Below are 19,151 nucleotides of genomic sequence, written 5' to 3' on the forward strand. Positions count from 1 at the left end.
TTAGCCAATGGTTGTGCGACATCATTGCGTGTCGTCCAATCAGAAATATCCTTCCGCGCTCGGCTCCCTCCTTCCCGCCCCTCGCCTCCGCTTTCCCTTTGGCTCTACCGATCTTGAAAGGAGGGTGAAATTCAGCCTAGTCCCGGGTCGGCAGCCATTGAAAGAAGGTCTGTTAAGAGACGGCCCAATCACGGCCTTCGCAGGGACGCCCAGCAGGCGTCCATTGGTTGAGGGGACGGTTGCCCCGCCTTCTCCCTTTTCCTGGGTGATTCGCAGGCGGCGGAGGCCGGGCTGGCGGGGGCGGGCCCAGGTAGCAGTTCGGCTGAGCTGGGGCGGCGCCTCCGAGGTAAATAGTACTGCGGTGGGTTAGGGGCTCTGGGGTCGGCCGGTGGCGCCGTGTGGGGCGGCCTGGGCAGAGGCGACCCCCCGCCGTCCTAGGTGAGTGAAGGAGCCGGGCGAGCAGTGCTGCCCAGCCCTCCCCTGGCCGCTCCGGACCCCGCGGCGGCCGTCGGGCCTTCGGGCGGATCGGTTGACAGCGCCGGCCGGGAGGCGGCCGAGCCAGCGGAGGGCTGAGCCCGCGGACGTCAGCCCGGACTTCCCCACCCCCGGGGCTTCCCCGTCCCCTCCGCCACCGCCGAGGCCTTCCCGGGTCCGCAGAGCCCGGGCGAGGCTGCTGGACCTCCGGCGAGGAGAAGCCTTCGGGGTGGGCGCAGACGCAGGCTCTGGCATCGACCTTTTCTACAGATAGAGAAACTGAGGCACGGGCCGCTGGCCGCCTCCCCAAGCCCCGGTTGGCATCTAGAGCTCGAGCTGTAATAGCTCCTGTCGGTGCCTTGGGGCGTGTTGGTTGGCTTGGGGTGTTTGTGCCCCCCCACCCCCCACCCCAGGAAGAACAGTGGGGATTTGGGCCTCGTTAAATGGCGTGTTCTGCTTTTCGCCCTCTGGGTTTCCCCTTTCCAGGCTGAGCTTGGTTTCGCACAACTGCCTTAGGTGAAAGGTGAACTCTGGACACAAGGTATTTCTCTCCGCTCGCCTTTTATAGATGTATTTTTTATCGTCAGATGAACCTGCTGACATCTGGAAGGAAGCTGGCGTGCTCCAGAGCTGGTGCTCCCGTCAGTCGGGTCAGCTGCTGTGTAGTAATTAAGGATTTAATTGTGACATAATTAGGGAACTTAACGATTGTTCATTTTCCAAGTACCGACTCCCAGAGGAAAATTCAGATGGTAAGAGAGGATGTTCATGTATTCAAGTGTTGGTTTTCGACCCCCTCACGCCCCAAGCCAATGCAATGGCCTGCTATTTCCCACTGAGTTGTAGGTGAATTGAACTACAATTAGGAGAAAATAATTTGCTGAAAATTCTTATTGAAGTCCATGCACTATGCAAACCGATAACACTCTCTAATGCTTTGCAGTATGGTTTTGTAATTTTTGTTTCTTTTTCCCATAGAAGCCACCTGCGTTTTGGGTGGTAACTTTTGTGAAGAGCTACTAAGGCTGTTGTAGATGTGAGAACAGACTTGATGGCAGTATTTTTTTAAACCTGGAAGAAGCTTTTAATCATAATTCTCACTGTCAGTGAGTCGATGTCAACTCAGAGCGACCTTGTAGGACAAGCCCTTGTGAGTTTCTGAGACTGTAAAACTCGTTGTTGGAATAGAAAACCTCATTTTTCTCCCTCAGAGCTACTGGTAGTTTCAAACTGATGACCTTGAGGAACGCAGCTAATGTGTAACCACTGTGCCTCAGGGCTCCCTTTAATTGTCATTATTGATGATGATGAACTTTTGGTTGTCACTGTTTGAGTTTATAAGGTCATTTATTTCGCATGAACTATATCAGGTAATAAATGGTTGGGGCACTAGAAATATAAATAGAAAGGACTTGGGGGAACTTGCAGTTTGTGGTGGCTAGAGTTAACTCTTGTGGGACAGGAGCATTTGTTAATTGGTTTTCTACCATGGATATAGACACAGGAGCCAAACTCTAATTTTTCATCATAAATCCGAGTTGTTTTCATGAACACAATACCTGAAAGGACTGCATTCTTGTGTACTTGAATTACAAGGAAATGAAAACTCTCTTCTAGACATAGACAGGTTGGAAAAAGGTTAGTGTGTCTTCTTTCCGTGGTCTGTACAATGACTCACCGCCCTCTTTGCCATGCATGTATCATTGTCGTTGCTGGTTGGTGATATCAAGTTGGTGCCAGCTCTCAGTAGAATGAAGCACTGCCCAGTCTTGCACCATCGTCACGATCTTTTTTCGGTTTGAGCCCATTGTGTCATTCCTCTTCTTGGGGACTATTCCTCTTTTTTCTTGGTCCTATACTTTATCAAGCATGATGTCCTTCTCCTGGGCTGGCCCTCCTGTCCAAAAATTCAGGACAATACAAGTCAAACATCCCAGGAGATAGTAAAAGTTCGTTAGGACGGTATAGCCTGCAAACTTGAGAATCAAAATGACATTGTGTTTTTTAGATTAACTAATTGTGATTTTCATGTAGCTAATCTTTTTCATTTGTATTATTTATTATCTTTCAAACTTGGTAATTTGTGGTCTTTAATATTTTTATGTAAAACTTAGTTTGTTTTAAAACAATTAAATTCCTCTTTACTCCTCATACAAGCTGACTAGCTCTGATAACCAGATACATTTTCAAATGTATTCAACTCAAACCGTTCCCTCATCCCGAGGGTTGTTAAAAGAAAGACTCCTGTTCAATATGGCCTTGAGTTTTCAATTGTTTTTCAACTGTTAGGTAATGTGAATTCAGTTCTTAGTCATTATCAGAATATTCATAACCAATTTTCCAACTTGAAATTAGTAATATAGTATGCAGATGAGTCACTTATGATATACTCAAAATGAAATACATTAGAAGCAATTTTAAAATAATTCAACATGAAAAATAGTAAAACAAATGAAAATTTCTTCCTTGACATCAACCCCCAGCTTGAGCCTGTTTTTTAGAATCTATGTATGTCTTTGCGTGCTGCCTCACTAACACACATGTAAAACCTTTACTTAAAGACAGAGCTGAGTGAACATGGGGTGATTTCTGTTGTGTGCAGCCATCCTATCTTAAATCTTCAGTATGTTTCAGTGCTTGTGACACTGTGCTGAGTATGTAAAAATACTAAACAAATGAACAAATAAAAACAAACAAAAAGTCCTTCCTGATGGACAAAGATATCATTAACAGTGTGATTTCAGCCATTTTCTTCATAGTTTCTTTGGGCCTCTTGAGACTTAGTTGAGTTATCTTGCATATCCAAGTAAGAATAGAATATGGCCATCCTAATTATCCATCTCTGCAATTGGAGGAAAGTTTACTAGCAGTGTCTTAGAAGCCTCTAAACTACAGAGCCATAGAACTCTCCCACTCAACTTTCTCTACCCATCAGTTGCAGTTTTTAATGTGATAATTTAAAACACATTATTCCTTAATGGATTCTTTCTAAAAGAGGCTGGCCATCTCCTTTTTATTTTTGGAGCGTGCTCTTTAAATATTTTATAAACTTCTGCTTTGACTGTTGTACTTGTCTAACATGATCCACTCATACTGGGGCAGCTCATTCCCCCGAGCAAGGTAAAAATTTACCTTTTATTGTTTAGTTTACCTTAAAATAGAGTGCTTGACAACCATTTTTAAACTACCTTGTTAATATCAAAAGTTATGTTTAATAGTCTATTGTTAACTGTCTCAATTAAAAAAACTTGAATTTGAAAACATTAAACAATTTAAATGTAGTATCCTGATGCAGTACACATAGTAATTTAGTTTTGTCTTGGTAATATAATATTAATGCTAATGTGATATTTTTAATTATGACATGAATTTTTAAAATTTTTAAACGTTATGACATGAATGGCTTAAACTAGAAAACTATATGGAGCAGGGGTTTTTGCATTTAATTTAAGACGAGGGAATACTAATTTTTTTTAATCGTTTTATTAGGGGCTCATACAACTCTTATCACAATCCATACATACATCAATTGTGTAAAGCACATTTGTACATTCATTGCCCTCATCATTCTCAAAACATTTCCTCTCCACTTAAGTCCCTGGCATTAGGTCCTCATTTTTCCCCTCCCTCCCCGCTCCCCACTCCCTCATGAGCATTTGATAATTTATAAATCATTATTTTTTCATATCTTGCCCTGTCCAACGTCTCCCTTCACCCACTTTTCTGTTGTCTGTCCCCCAGGGAGGAGGTCACATATAGTTCCTTGTACACTGGTACAGATAGAAACTGGAAATCCAGGGAATCCAGGGCAGATGATCCCTACAGGACCAGTAGTATGAGTGGTGATACTTGGAGGGTAGAGGGAGAGTGGGTTGGAAAGAGGGAACCGATTACAGGGAGTCCTAATTTTAACATTGAAGAAATCACATAAAGCGATTAAAAATATTTTATTCATAAAATAATAGTGGAATTGTTAAGCTTTTTTGTCAGAAAAGTTTCAATACTTTTTTTTTTTTAGGGAATGTTGTGATGCTTGAGCCCTTGGTATCAGCTCCTCTTTTTTCCCCTCCTCTCCCTCGTTAACCCCTGATAAATTATTATTATTTTCATATCTTACACTGTCCGCTGTCTCCCTCCCTCACACACGTTTCTGTTGTTTGTCCCCCTTCGGTGGGGGGCGGGGGGAACATGGTGTTACATGTTGATCATTGCAGTTGGTTCTTAATACGTTTTTTAAGAGGTCCAAAAAACAGCTTATTTGTTTGGTTTGACATTTTATTTTTGATTGATCTAAGTCTTCTGAGAGCAACCAAATATGCAGTAAATCTTATGGATTTTACTCTTAAAAGACCCTTTTACAATTTATGTATTCTTTTGTTGTACTTTTTGTTATTTATTTGTTTACATTGTTCACCATCTTGCATCTCAGAACTGAGTAGGAGCAGTAAGGTCAAAAGCAATGAAGAAGTCAAATGCATACTACAGGAAACCACAGAAAATATTTGATTGGGAAGGGAAATGATGGCTGATACCTTTAAAGATAATGTAAAATGTCATGCAAAGCCTCTTGCGAAGTCTCAATTTGTATCTTGAGTCACACATCATAGTATCTTCATAATGACTGTACAGTGATCAGGAAAATAACAAGGCTATTGCCTTGTTGAAAATGTTGACACGTCAATGAGCACTGTAGTCAAAAGAACTTTTCATTTTGGTACTTGGAAGGAACAGAGCGAAATTCAAGGACTGGGTAACTGCTTGGGCAACCTCTCTTAAGGGGGTTCAGAAAGTAAACTATTATTTATATAGTGCTAAGATACAGGTTTCCACAGGTGTCTTATGTAAGTGGCAAATTAAACTGACCACCTTCTTTTTGAAGGGGACAGTGCCCTCAAGTGGAGTTACAGCAAACACATTACAAAAGTCGAGTAAATAAAACCATGAGAATTGCTTCATGGCAGATCTGTTCCTCCACTGTACAGATATCTCATGATGCTGCTTTGAAGGGGGCCAAATGCTGAGCCCTGTCTCATGGGTCTCCTCCAGTCTTTTGAAACTTTGTTAAATATCTTATTACCTATAGCAGTGGTTTCTAAAAGAAATGTTATTCTGTGTACAGATTTTTTTCAGATTGTATAATTATTAAGATAAATGATTGAACTTGAAATTTGGTTCTGTAGTTTTAGGAATATTTATTTTTTAATTCTAAGACAAAAGCTGCAATATGTATATGCTATAAAAATAAATAACCACATATATGTATGTGATAATAAATATGATATGTTATTAACTTTTGCTATAACCAGAATACTGGATATGGACCCCTATACCTCAAATAGAATGAAATAAATACTGTAGTTAGTGCTGGCTACTAAATAAAGTAATTGTTACCTTCTGTGACAAAGAACACATTGGAATGCTTGTTTTCAGCAAAATAAGGAATAAAAGTTTCAATTTGAATGAATGGAGTTATGTAATTTAAAGCCAATTAAAATTAGGATGATAAATATTTTTGGAATGATAAATATTATTGTAAAAACTTTAAATGAAAATTTACATCTGGAAAAACCCATCTTTTGTGTGTACCTTCTAAGTATATTAAGTATAAGTTACAGTATAAAAACATTTTATGTTTGAAATTAAAGGACAAAATATACAAAATAAAAGAAACAAAACTGAGCCAGAGATCAAGTGTCCATTATCAAACATGACACATACATAAATGAACTGTTAAAGTTTCCGAATGTGACTCTCGTAGTGTTTTCTGGATAAAAGATGCCTAGTAAGTCAGAAAGTAATGCTACTAGGTTGCTAGTTTGTACATGAATGGGTTTCTATAAAATAAAACATGCTTAAACATGTCTCTTTGATTAGTTGATGGCTGCAGACAATTTTTCTCAGTAATACATTTGCCATCTTCTCATTGGGAGGCTATCTTCAAAAATAAACCTTTTGTGTCATAGGGGAGAATGATTTTGCAAGCCGGGCCACTATCAGGTTTCTTAGAACTGAAGCGGTTACCTTCCTTGGTCATTAAAGCTGTGCAACAGGTTTACAGGAGTCTTGTTTTGTGTATACACTGTATGTACTACAAGATGAAACACTACTTGGCTCGGTGCTGTCCTCACAATTGTTATGTTGGAATCCATTGTATCTTCATAATTGCTATATTTGAGCCAGTTGTTGTCAGCACTGTAGCAGGAATGTGGCCCCACATAACCACCTAAAGCGACAGTCTTTAGATGGGTGAAGCTTTTTAAGGAAGCAGGGCATACCTCCAAGATGAATCAAGTAGAGACTTGCAGAAGTGCAGACATGGTTGAAAGAAGACTGCAGGATTACCGTGGAAGAGCTAGCTATTGAAGCTGAGAACTCACATAGTGTGGGGCCCTTGGTTTTTGTAAGCTTTGGTTCCATGTGTCCCAGAAATGTACAAAGATCAGCTAGCTCAAATAGTTTATCTTTCCAGCAGTCTTTTAAGTAAGTTAGAAGCTGATAAAGGAGATTTTGTGGAACAATTCAGAACTGGGAATAAGTCTTGGATTTCTCAATATGATCTAAAGAAAAGGCCCTATCAAAACTGGCTTCTTGTCATCAGGGCAAAGGTTCAAGATATAGCCCACCTGAATCCCACTTCATTGACGCAACAGCCAACTCACTCCACAATATAGCCACAGGCATAGAGGCTAGGATGGAGGCCTTTGATTAGAAGGACCATATTAAGCAATTCTCTGCACTGCAGTAGAAGAGCACAGGCCAAGAGAGAAACTCCAAAGTCAAAGCTGACCACCCACGTACTTTTGCTGGAAACCAGTGCTGCTGATTAAGGGTGCTTTGATTGAGGCCTCCGTGTGTGTTCTGTGGGCCACAGACATCAGAATTGCATGAGAAAGTGGCTAACATAAAGATCCCCAGGAATCTTCTCAGACATACGAAATAATAATCTGTACGAGTGGAGTCCAGAAATATGCAAGGTTAATGAGCACCCCATGTGCTTTTTATAGCCCCTGATTTCTAGAATCAATGACCTAGAGAGTATACTCTTTTTTCCCAATTGAGAATTTCTAATAAATATTTATCGCTGAAAAAACAAAACAAAAATAAACTGGCTTCTTATAAGAGCTCCCAATAAAATAATCTTAAAAAACAAACAAAAATCCTGGCTCCTGAAATCTGTTGGGTCAAATATTCAAAGCCGAGAAGTCAAGCTCAGAAGGTTATGGCAGTTGTGTTTTTGGATTGCAAAGCAGTAATTCTGACAGATTTTCTCAAAGGACACAGAGCAATCTCAGGGACGTATAATAAAAGCTTTTAAGAAAATGGAAACCTGCATTGGTGAGACAAAGGCCAGGAACGTTGTTACTGAGGGATTTCTTCCACCACAGTAATGGTCACAGCTACGTATGAAGGCTCTCCTGTGAGAATTAATTGGGAGACCTTAGCCCATCCACCCTATTGTGTCACAGACACTCGAACATTTAAAAGGAGCACTGATTGAGTCCCTTGAGGATGCCCCAACTAGGAGTACAGAATTCCTCAGGTATTGGAGATACTTTTTAATTTTTTTTCCTTCAGAAGCTTATAAATCTGGAGGGAAGATATGCGGAGCAACAGTAACTTCATATTTTGATATTGTTACAGGTTTCTTTGAGTTTGTAGCAATTCTTTTGGACTTGCCCTTTTATGTGCAGGTACCTGGGTACAGAAATAATAACTTTTTAAAACTGAAGAGATGTGTGTCAACTGAAAAACAGCAGCATATTTAAGTTAGAATTCTCTAAAACTGCTTTAATTTTTTTTAAAATGCCAGAACTTGTTTGTAAGTTTATCTTTATGGTATATACTTGAATTCAGTTTCATAGATTTGAGTGTTTTGCAAACATATTTTACTATCTCTGAAGGTATTTCACAAATTTCTTGTTCTCTTTCATCTGTTTTATAAATTTGCAAAATTACAGTAGCTGCAAGGAACATCTGTCTTTTCACCCCATTAAGTACTTTTGGAATAATTTAGTTTGTGTTTTTGCCAATGGAATGAGTTTAACACTGTGAATTTTAATTTTAGATTATATAGGATGAAATCTAAACTTTCTTTTTGCTTGTCCTGTAGGAATTTCCATTTGCTGTCGTTTTGCAGTATGGACAACACGTTGCTGCAGATATGCTTTGGGACTTATGGTGAATTTATCTTTTGCAGTTTTATGACAAACTTAATAGATGTCTTTTCCCTGCCTTTTTTTTGAGTTAATGTTTTAAAGTTAATATCACAATGAGTTCAAGCTTATGGAGCCAAGAAAAGGTTACTTCCCCCTACTGGGAAGAACGGATTTTTTATTTGCTTCTTCAAGAATGCAGTGTAACAGATAAACAAACACAAAAAGTCCTTAAAGTACCAAAGGGGAGTATAGGACAGTATACCCAAGATCGTTCTTTGGGGCATTCAAGGATTCCGTCTGCGAAAGGGAAGAAAAACCAGATTGGATTAAAAATCTTAGAGCAACCACATGCAGTTCTTTTTGTTGATGAAAAGGACGTTGTAGAAATAAGTGAAAAGTTCACAGAGTTGCTTTTGGCAATTACCAACTGTGAGGAGAGACTGAGCCTATATAAAAACAGAAGCAGACTACGCAAAGGTCTCCAAATAGATGTGGGCTGTGCTGTGAAAGTGCAGCTGAGACCTGGGGAAGAAAAATTTCCTGGAGTTGTGCGCTTCAGAGGGCCCTTGTTAGCAGAGAGGACGTTGTCGGGAATATTCTTTGGAGTAGAATTACTGGTAAGTTTGGGCTTTTGTGTTGTGCGTGTGTGAGTGTACACAAGTTTAGTATTTTTAACTTTTAAACTAAGTTTCCACAGAAATGTTTTGTAATATTTAATATTCATAGTCTGTAGGATTTTTTGGAATGAAAAATAAAGGTGACACAAAACAAATGTATTGAAACATCATCCTACATTGTTATTTAAACTAACTTCTGTAGTTACTGTGGTTAGTTGCTGTCAGGGTCAACCCCATGTGTTGGCTTGGCAACCCCATCATGGAAACCCCAGGTAGTTATAAGCTGCCCCACTGAATTTTCCTACTTGAAAAAAGAACGAAGACCAACTTACTACAGTAGGAAATACAAATAAATCGCGTAGTTATTGAAAATGTCTCAGAAAGTTTAACCTTGTTGATATCAAACTCTTTAAGAAGTTTGATATGGTGGCACTATGTGTTGGGTGTTGGACTGTTAATGAGAAGGTCAGCAGTTCAAACCCACTAAATACTCCATAGAAGATAATGAGATTGTCTGTTCCTGTAAAAATTTTCAATCTTGGATACCTTATGTAGAATTGCTATGGGTTAGATTTGACTCAGTGGGAATAGACTTGATATTTGGTTAGATTAATCTACTAGGTTTTAAACTAATTCACAATTGTTCATTGGTAATTGTGACATTACCATCTGTGGGTTTCTCGGATTTTTCCAAATGCATGCTACTGAGAAGTAATAATTTGATGCAATGGTAATTTTGTATTCAAGTTGTAGCATTTTAAACTTATAATACATATGAACATTGTTTTGGACTAAGCACAGACCCAAGAACTCTGTGATTATATTTCCAAATTTAATACTACCTCTCAAAAACATAAATATCACTATCATATTGGCACATTCTTGGAAATATAATTCCATGCCTTATTTGTTTTCTATATGTTTAGTAGTGATTGTGAAAGAATTGGGTATTTGAATCTTGGATATGCCCTTTCCTATCTTGGTGACTAAGTTACCTAAGTTCTGCAGCATCTCTAAATTTGCTGTAAAATAGTGAGAATCCTCCAAAACACACCCACTGTTCTCTAGTCAATTTGAACTGAGAGTTGTTGTTAGGTTCCCTGAAGTCAGTTCTGACCTACAGCAACCCTGTGCACAGCAGAACAAAACACTGCCGAGTCCTCACAATTGTTCCTGTGGATTGTTGCGGCCACTCTGCCAGTTCACCTTGTTCAGGGCCCTCCTCTTTTTCTTTGCCCTTCTACAGCATGCTGTCTCTCTCCTGACAACATGCCCCAAATGAAGTCTTGCCATCCTTCCCTCTAAGGAGCACCGTAGTTCTTCTATGACGGATTTTTGTTGTTGTTTTGGCAGTTCATACTACCATCAGTATTCTTTGCCAAAACCATAATTCAAATGCTTCAATTCTTCTTCAGTCATCCTTATTAAATGTCCAGCTTTCAAATGCATATGAAGTAACTGAAAATACCATGGTTTGGGTTAGTCCTCAAAGTAACATCCCTGATCTTCAGCACTCTAAAGAGGTTTTGTGCAGCAGATTTACTCTGAAAGGGCGTCTGTTTGCGCTTTAACTGCTGCTTCCGTGAGCATTGACAGTGGATCAAGCGAGATAAAATCCTTGATAAATTCAAACATTTTTTTTCTTTCAAATATTTTATTGAGGGCTCTTACTGCTCTTGTAACTATCCATACGTCAGTTGTATCAAGCACATATGTGCATATGTTGCCATGATTGTTTTCTAGACATTCATTTTCTATTGAGCCCTTCCAGCTTTTCTCCATTTGTCAGGATGTTGCCTATTGGTTCAGTTGTGAAGGTTTTGTTTTTCGTTACATTGAGTTGTAATTCACACTGAAAGTGGCAGTCCTCAATCTTCAACAACAAGTACTTCAGGTCCTCCAGCAAGCAAGGTGGTGTCATCTGCATAGTCAAGGTTGTTAATAAGCCTTCCTCCCATCCTGATGCCACATTCTTTGTCATATAATCTAGTTTCTCTGATTATTGCTTAGCATTCAGATTGAATAAGTAAGTATGGTGAGAGGATACAACCCTGAGCACACTGTTCCTGCTTGTAGACCATGCTCTATTTGCACACTGCATTTTGATCCATGTTTAGGTTCCACATGAGTACAATGCAGTGTTCTGGAATTCCCATTTTTTTCAAGGTAACCCATAGCTTGTTATGAACTACACAGTCAAATGCCTTTGCATAGTCCATAAAACACAAGCAAACATCTTTCTGGTATTTTCTTGTTTTCAGCGAGTATTCATATGATGTCAACAATGATATCTCTTGTTCCATGTCATTTTCTGAATAAGGCCTGAACCCCTGGTAGTTCCTTCTCAGTGTAGTTCTGCAGGCATTGTTGGATGATCTCCAGCAAAATTTTAGTTGCATGTGATATTAATGTTGGGTCAGATATGGCTCTCTTCCAGTCACTTGGTCATATAGCTGTCTTCTAAGTTTCCTGGTGTAGATAAGTGTTTCCCGTGTTTTTATCAGCTTGTGGAAACTTTTCAGTTTGTATTCCATCAATTCTTGGAACTTTGTTTTTGGTTAATGCTTTCAGTGCCGCTTGGACTTCTTCAGCACCATTGGTTCATGCTCATGTGCTACCTCTTGGAACGGTTGAATGTTGACCAAGCCCTGTAGTACTCTCTCCATCTCTTTTGATGCTTCCTGGATCATTCAATATTTTGCCCATAGAATCTTTCAGTCTTTCAATTTAAGGCTTGGAGGTTTTTCTTGTGTTCTTTCCATTTAAGATATGCTGAGCATGTTCTTCATTTTTGGTTTTCTAACTCTTGGGCTGTACATGTTTCCTTAGAATATTTTATTTTGTATTCTCACATTACCTATTGAAATTTTCTGTTCAGCTCTTTGACTTCATTATTTTTCCATGTGCCGTAGCTACTGTATGATTAAGAACAATTTTCAGTGTCTCTTCTGACATCCATTTTGATATTTTCTTTTTTGCTTGACCTTTTAGTGATAGTTTGCTTTTTTCATGTGTGATGTTCTTGATATCCTCTCGCTGCTCATCACATCTTCTTTCATTAGTGTTCAGTACAGCAGCTCTGTGTTTGCAATGTTCTGGAAATTCAGGACAGATATACTCAATTCAAGTTTTGGCTTTTATGGGCTTGCGTTGATTTTCTTGAGCTTTATCTTGAACTTAAATACGAGCAATTGATGGTCTGTTTGACAGTCCTTGACCTGGTTTTAGCTGCTGATACTGAGCTTCTCCATTGTCTTTTGCCACAGATGGAGTCAATTTGATTTTTGTGTGTTCCCTCTGGAGAAGTCCACATGTATAGTCATCATTTGTCTTATTGAAAAAGTTTGCTATTGACAACTTAACTGCTCTTGCAAAATTCTATCATGTCATCTCTAATTTCGTTTTGATTACCAATACAATATATTCCAACTACTCCGTCTTTGTTTCCAATTTTTATAGTCCAATCGCCAATAACTATCAAAACATCTTGATTACATGGTTGATCAATTTCAGCTGGAAGACATTGGTAGAATTATTCAATTTCTGCATCACTAGCTTTTGTGCTTGGTGTATAAATTTTATAATCCTTGTGTTGATTGCATATCCTTGAATGCAGATGGATATAATCCTTTCACAGACAACATTGAACTCCAAGAGAGATCTTGAAATGCCCGTTTGATGATGAGTACAACCCATTCCTCTTGATTGTGCCCTTCCTGGCATAGTAAATAATATGATTTTCTGATTCAATATGGCTAATACCAGTTCACGTCAGCCCACTAGCACTGAGGATATCAATCTTTATGCCTTTCATTTCATCCTTGACAACTTCCAACTTGCCTAAATTCTTACTTCATACATTCCAAACTCCCATTACTAATTGACGTTTTCAGCTGTTTGTTCTCTTTTGAGTTGTGCCCCATTAACCAACGAACACGTTAATAGCTTCACTCCCACAGATTTTCACTTCACTCACATCGCCATGGCGGACTCTTCTTTGAGATGGCAGCGCTTCGTCAGTCATATTTCAAGTGCTTTCTGACCCGAGGAACCCATACTCTGACATGATCTCTGACAACGTCCTGCTTCCATTCACAGGCCTTCAGTATCTGACAGTGCTTGGATTTTATACATAAGGTTTTCAGTGGTTACTTCCTCTGAAGTGGGCAGCTGATTCCTTCGTGGTAGTCTGTTCTTTTTCTGGAGGCTCCAGTGAAACCTGTTCAGTTTGGGTGACACTCCTGGCACACAAAATATCAGTGACATAGTTTCCAGCGTTATGGCAACACACAGACCACCAAAGTAAGACAGACTGACAGACAAGTGATCCAATATGGGGTTTCTGAGACTGCAAATCTTTATAGGAGCAGATAGCCTCATCTTTCTCCTGAGAAGAGGCTAGTGGGCATGAACCACAAACGTTGTCATTAGCAGCTAATTTGCAGTGTTTTGTGATGTTTTGATGCACAATAGCTTTCATATAGTGACTGACATATACATAGTGTTTAGTAAAGGGAGTTAAAATTATTATTTTAAAATTATTTTTATGACAAAATTATTGCTAAAAGCACAGTAATTTAACAAGTAGAACTGATTTTTTTAAGTGTACTAGAGTTTTTAATGGTCTTTTCAAGTAGTTTTATTTTAGTATTAGATATAGCTTCTTTATGTATTTTCAGCCATCCTAAGTAGCAACTGCTTACAATTATGTTTATGTCAGTTAGAATGTTACCAAGAGGATACCCTGAGAATTCCTTTTCCTTATGGACCATCTATCTATATTCCCCCCCCCCCTCTCAAAACCCAGGAAGAAGGCTGTGGTCAAGGGTTCACTGATGGAATATATCAAGGAAAGCAGCTCTTTCAGTGCGATGAAGATTGTGGAGTGTTTGTTGCCTTGGACAAGCTAGAAATCTTAGAAGACAATGAAACTGCATTGGAAAGTGATTATGCAGGGCCAATGGACACAATGCAAGTTGAACTTCCCCCTCTGGAAATAAACTCTAGAGTGTCTTTGAAGGTTGGAGACTCTTTAGAATCGGGAACAGTTATATTCTGTGATGTTTTGCCAGGAAAAGAAAGTTGGGGATATTTTGTTGGTGTGGATATGGTAAGAAGTTTTTGGATTATTTTGTCATTGTGAATATATCTATTAGATTGCTGACCAATTTCAGAACACATTGAATACTGAACACTTAAAATGGGTGGGTTTACAGTAATTTAAAGAACATGTTTTAATTTAGTTTTGGTTAAGGATCATTGAAGTGTTACAGGTTTATAGATAGATTATAATTATATTTACTATTGTTTCAAGTGTGAATAAATTGGAATAATGTTTTTAGCATCGAGATTTATCATTTTATAGCTAACTAGTAGACAGAAAACAAACCAAACAATGTTTTACTTAATATAATTTTTTATTTTAAAAAGGCTTTTTATTGGTTTCATTTTGATTTGATGATCTCTTTTTCTAATAATATTTTGCATTATTTTATTGTCTTTATGTGATTTTAATGCCTAGTCTAAAAATCATTTTAGGAAGGTGCCAGAGTATAGAAAAAGCATATTGCTTTAAAGCCTGGGTTTCAATCACCCGGAGATCTAGTGAAACTCCAGGTCCCTGGGCTTATTTGCATACTAATGAATCATAATCTCTAGGAAAGTGTTTTAGAAAGCATTTCTGATTTCTTCAAGTATACTTTGAGTTGCTAAGGCATGAATGTTCTACCCCAAGTTTGTGCTATCCTGTGCTTAATTATTTTGCCTAAACTTGAGTCAATGATGCTGACTCGTAGCAACCCTGTAGGACAGGGTAGAACTGCCCCTGTGGACAGTTTATGGGAGTAGAGTGAACCATTGTCTTTCTCCCTTTGAATGGTTGGTGGTTTTGAACTGCTGACCTTGTAGATTGCAACTCTATGGGTAACCATTATGCTACCAGGGCTCCCTTATCTTGCCTAGAGACTTTAATTAATATCAGCATTTATTTTCTAAATAAAGCATTTATGAAACACTTTATTGCATGCAAAATTAGAACCAGAGTGGTTCCCTCATGAAAGCTAACAATAAAACACTCCTTAAAAACTAGTATTTTAAAAATATCACCAGTACTTACCTAGAGAGATTGTGGTTGAAGAAAGATGATTTGTTACTCCTTCAGGACATTGACTTCAGACTCCAAACTTGGCACAGGCTTTCCTCTCCTAGAATGGCGGTCTAGGAATTAGCTTGCCTGCTGGTTATAAGCTCCATAGAGGTCCGTCCCTGAGCTTCTCCCCCACCCCCATCCCCAAGTATTTTTTTGAAATAACTTTAGTAGACTACTTAGAGGAAAGTTCTGGAAAATGGTTTTTCTTCATCTGTTCTTATTTTCAATAATTTTTTAGCATCCTGAACATATTAGTGGTGCTCAAGCACATTTGTCTGACTGGCCCATCCCAACAAGCTCCATGCCCCACAACCCTAGATGATGCTACATTGGAGTGGAAAATAATTAAATCCCAAAATCTCCTTTTTGGAGAAAATTCTTGCAAACTTATAAAATGACAAAGGAACCATGAAAAACTAGACTTCCCATGTACAGAAGAGTGTTTAGGAGTTAAAGTAAATATTTATGTACCAAGGGATTGTTGAAGAGTGAGGATTAATATACTATTAATAATTCTTGATGCAAATCATGTCTTTTTTGTTATAGAGACTACTATTTATAGTCCAGTACAACATTAAAAACACTTTTGATTCAGTTCTCATTTATGAGACTTGATTCTTAAGATTCATTCCTCTACCACACACAAAAGCTTTGTTTCTGTGGTAATTATTCTTAATATAGCTTTTTAAATTTTAGGCAAACTAGTTAAATGTTATCAGTGTAAATATTTTTAGGGTCCTTTGCTGGACAGTATCAATGTCCATATTTAGACTTTATTGTGGAAAAATTTTTTAACAGATTATTTAATTAATTTCTAGGATAATCCTATTGGCAACTGGGATGGAAGATTTAATGGAGTACAGCTTTGTAGTTTTGCAAGTGTTGAAAGTACAGTTCTTTTGCATATCAATGATATCATCCCAGGTATGTTTGTTCTATATTTTACTTATTTGTAAGTTAGCTTTGGGACGCATTTTACTATAAGGACATAAATGGGTATGTTTCAAGATGTATTTTTGGAACTTAATTTTTTTTCACTTCCCTAAGGAAAACAGTACATAAAGATTTGCATTTTGAAAGTATGTGGTATGGGTGGCATTTATACATCACTCACTTTCATCACTTATCCATTCTAAGACTGGACAAATGGATAATTAGAAAAGTCAGGAAATGTTATAAATTGCACCTATTTGAGAGTCTGGTTTACTTACTAATAACCCTGGTTATGTCATTTAATATAATAGTGTGGAGAGGACTCCTTCAAAATTTCTTCCATTTTTGAGATGGTATAATTGAGGCCTGTAGTTAGAAATTCAACTTTACATTTTAAGATATTGAACTATATATATATATATATATATAAATACCTTTATCGGGGGCTCTTATATCTCATCACAATCCATACGTTCTTTCAGTGTGTCAAGTACATTTGTGCATATGCCGCCATCAACATTTTCAAAGAATTCTCTTCCCACTTGAGCCCCTAATATCAGCTCCCCATTTCTCCCCCCACCCTCTGCCTGCCCTCCCTTATGAACCCTTGATAAGTTTTAGATTATTTTTTTCATATCTTACATCATCCTATGTCAACCCTCACCCACTTTTCCATTATTCGTTCCCCTGGGAGGGGTTCTAGGTTGATCCTTATGATCGATTCCCTCTTTCTGCCCCCACCCTCCCCTAATCCTCCTGTTATCTCTACTCTCATTGTTGTCCTTGAGGGGTTTATCTATCCTGGATTCCCTGTGTGGCAGGGCTCTTATCTATAGTAATGTGCGTGTTCTGGTCTAACCCGATTTGTAAGGTAGAATTGAGGTCGTGATAATGGGATGAAGAAAGTAACAAAGAACTAGAGGAAGGTTGTGTGTTTCATCGGTGCTATACTGTACCCTGACTAGCTCATCTCTTTCCTGTGACCCCTCTGTGAGGGATGTCCAATTGTCTACAGATGGGCATTGGATCAGTGCAGGATGCTGTGTCTCATAGTGGGGCCAGCTGTACAGTCCTCCTCGTGCTTTGTCTGCTCTGAGCAGGAACCTCGTCCTTGGGGCTTCTTGTGCCAGGATGTCCTCTCCTCCCTCTCCATCCTTTTGTGTTTCTCCCATTGCTCGAATCCGACGCGCTCTTCTCCCCAAGCTCTAGCCCCAGTGCTGTCCTCTGAAGTGCATTCTTCTGATGGAGGGGGATGGGTGATGTCCACATAGTTGGGATTGGGGCTGGCCCTGAAGACCTCTCTATTGGTTCCCTGGTACATGCCGGTATGTTGTATTCATGTCTTGGCACGTCGGGTTGAAGCCTGGTCTCTCTCTCCCTCTCCTGTGGAGATAGAAACAATACCCTCCCCTTGGTTGATTAGTGCCCCCCCCCCCATGTCTTTTTCTTTTTTTCTCTTTCTTTCCCCCTCTTATTTAGTTGGCTGTCATGTGTATCCCTGGATTGGGTTTGGCCCCTGCCATAGGTGCTGGACCTTACCCCAGGGATATATGTATATAGTAGCTTTTCCCCTATGGCCTCCTTCCCTTTTTTTATTTAAGCTTACCTCAGTGGACTCATGCTGTACTTGTCCTTTTGTGCTGGACTTACTTCACTTAGCATGATTTCCTCCAGTTCTTTCCATGCAGCAATGTGCTTCATGCATTCATCACTTCATTTTAGGGATGCGCAGTACTCCATTGTGTGTGTAGCACAGTTTTTGATCCATTCATCTGTTGATGGAAATTTGGGTTGTTTCCAACTCCTTGCAATTGTGAAATGTGCTGCGATGAACATTGAAGCACAGATGTCTGGCCATGTTTTGTTTCTTGCCTCTTCTTGGTATATGCCCAGTAGGGGGATTGCTGGGTCATATGGTTACTCAATCTTCATCTGTTTTAGATATCGCCAAATCAATTTCCATAATGGCTGTACATACCTACAGGTGCACCAGCTGTGGACAAGCATTCCTATCTCCCCACAGCATCTCCAACACTTGTTATTTTCTGATTTTTGAATTGGGCTATCTTTGAGGGCGTTAGGTGGTATCTCATAGTTGTTTTAATTTACATTTCTCTTATGGCTAATGATCGGAAGCATTTTCTCATATGTTTATTGGCCATTCAGATTTCTGCCCCTGTGAAACTTCTGTTCAGGTCCTTTGCCCACCTCCTTAGTGGACAGTTAGTTTTTTTCTTATTGTAAGCTTTCAAAGTATTGTAGATTTTAGTAATAAGGCCTTTGTCTGATGTGTCGTAACTAAAGATGTATCCCAGTTGATGGGCTCTCTTATTACTCAGATTTTTTTAAGAAAAAATCTGCAATCTTCTGTTTGACCTCAACTAGTAGATGTTGTCATGATTGATAAATACCGTACAGTAACAATATTAACAGTGCCATAACCCACTGTTAGAATTTCCATACTGATGTGGTTAATAGTACGTTAACCATAACATTAACAGAGGTCATCAGATAGAGTGATTGAGCACCTGTAAATAACAGACTGGAAAGGCTATAGGACTGTTCCCAGGAATGTACAAGATCCTGACTTAGATGACTTAGACTTTTAAAAACAGAGAGGAGTCAAAATGGCATCAGGTAGATTCACCTGCTCAGCTCTCCTGTTTTTAGACCAGAAAATTAAGAGGCATGGGAAGCAAGCAGGAGGAGAAAGCAACAGGACTGATGGTTCCAAGGGACTTGGGGGGAAGGGAGTGATGAGCAAACAACGCCACAGACGTGAACAACAACTAGAGAATTAAAAGCAACAACTAGGAGGATGTA

At 39.1% G+C, this 19,151-nt stretch overlaps 1 protein-coding gene across 1 annotated transcript in view; it reads left to right on the forward strand.

The window, feature by feature from the left end:
• Positions 1-305: 305 nt before the first annotated feature.
• The window catches only part of CYLD (CYLD lysine 63 deubiquitinase), a 97,842-nt gene continuing 78,996 nt past the window's right edge, over positions 306-19,151 (forward strand). The window contains exons 1-4 of the mRNA XM_045293614.1: positions 306-346; positions 8,585-9,247; positions 14,055-14,357; positions 16,214-16,319. Coding sequence (XP_045149549.1) covers positions 8,744-9,247; positions 14,055-14,357; positions 16,214-16,319 — 913 coding nt within the window. The 5' untranslated portion in view covers positions 306-346; positions 8,585-8,743. The remainder of the gene's footprint in view (positions 347-8,584; positions 9,248-14,054; positions 14,358-16,213; positions 16,320-19,151) is intronic.

The sequence above is a fragment of the Echinops telfairi genome, unplaced genomic scaffold (genome assembly GCF_000313985.2).
Source record: "Echinops telfairi isolate 266 unplaced genomic scaffold, ASM31398v2 ScPeMD7_2291;HRSCAF=2852, whole genome shotgun sequence".
Lineage (NCBI taxonomy): Eukaryota > Metazoa > Chordata > Mammalia > Afrosoricida > Tenrecidae > Echinops > Echinops telfairi.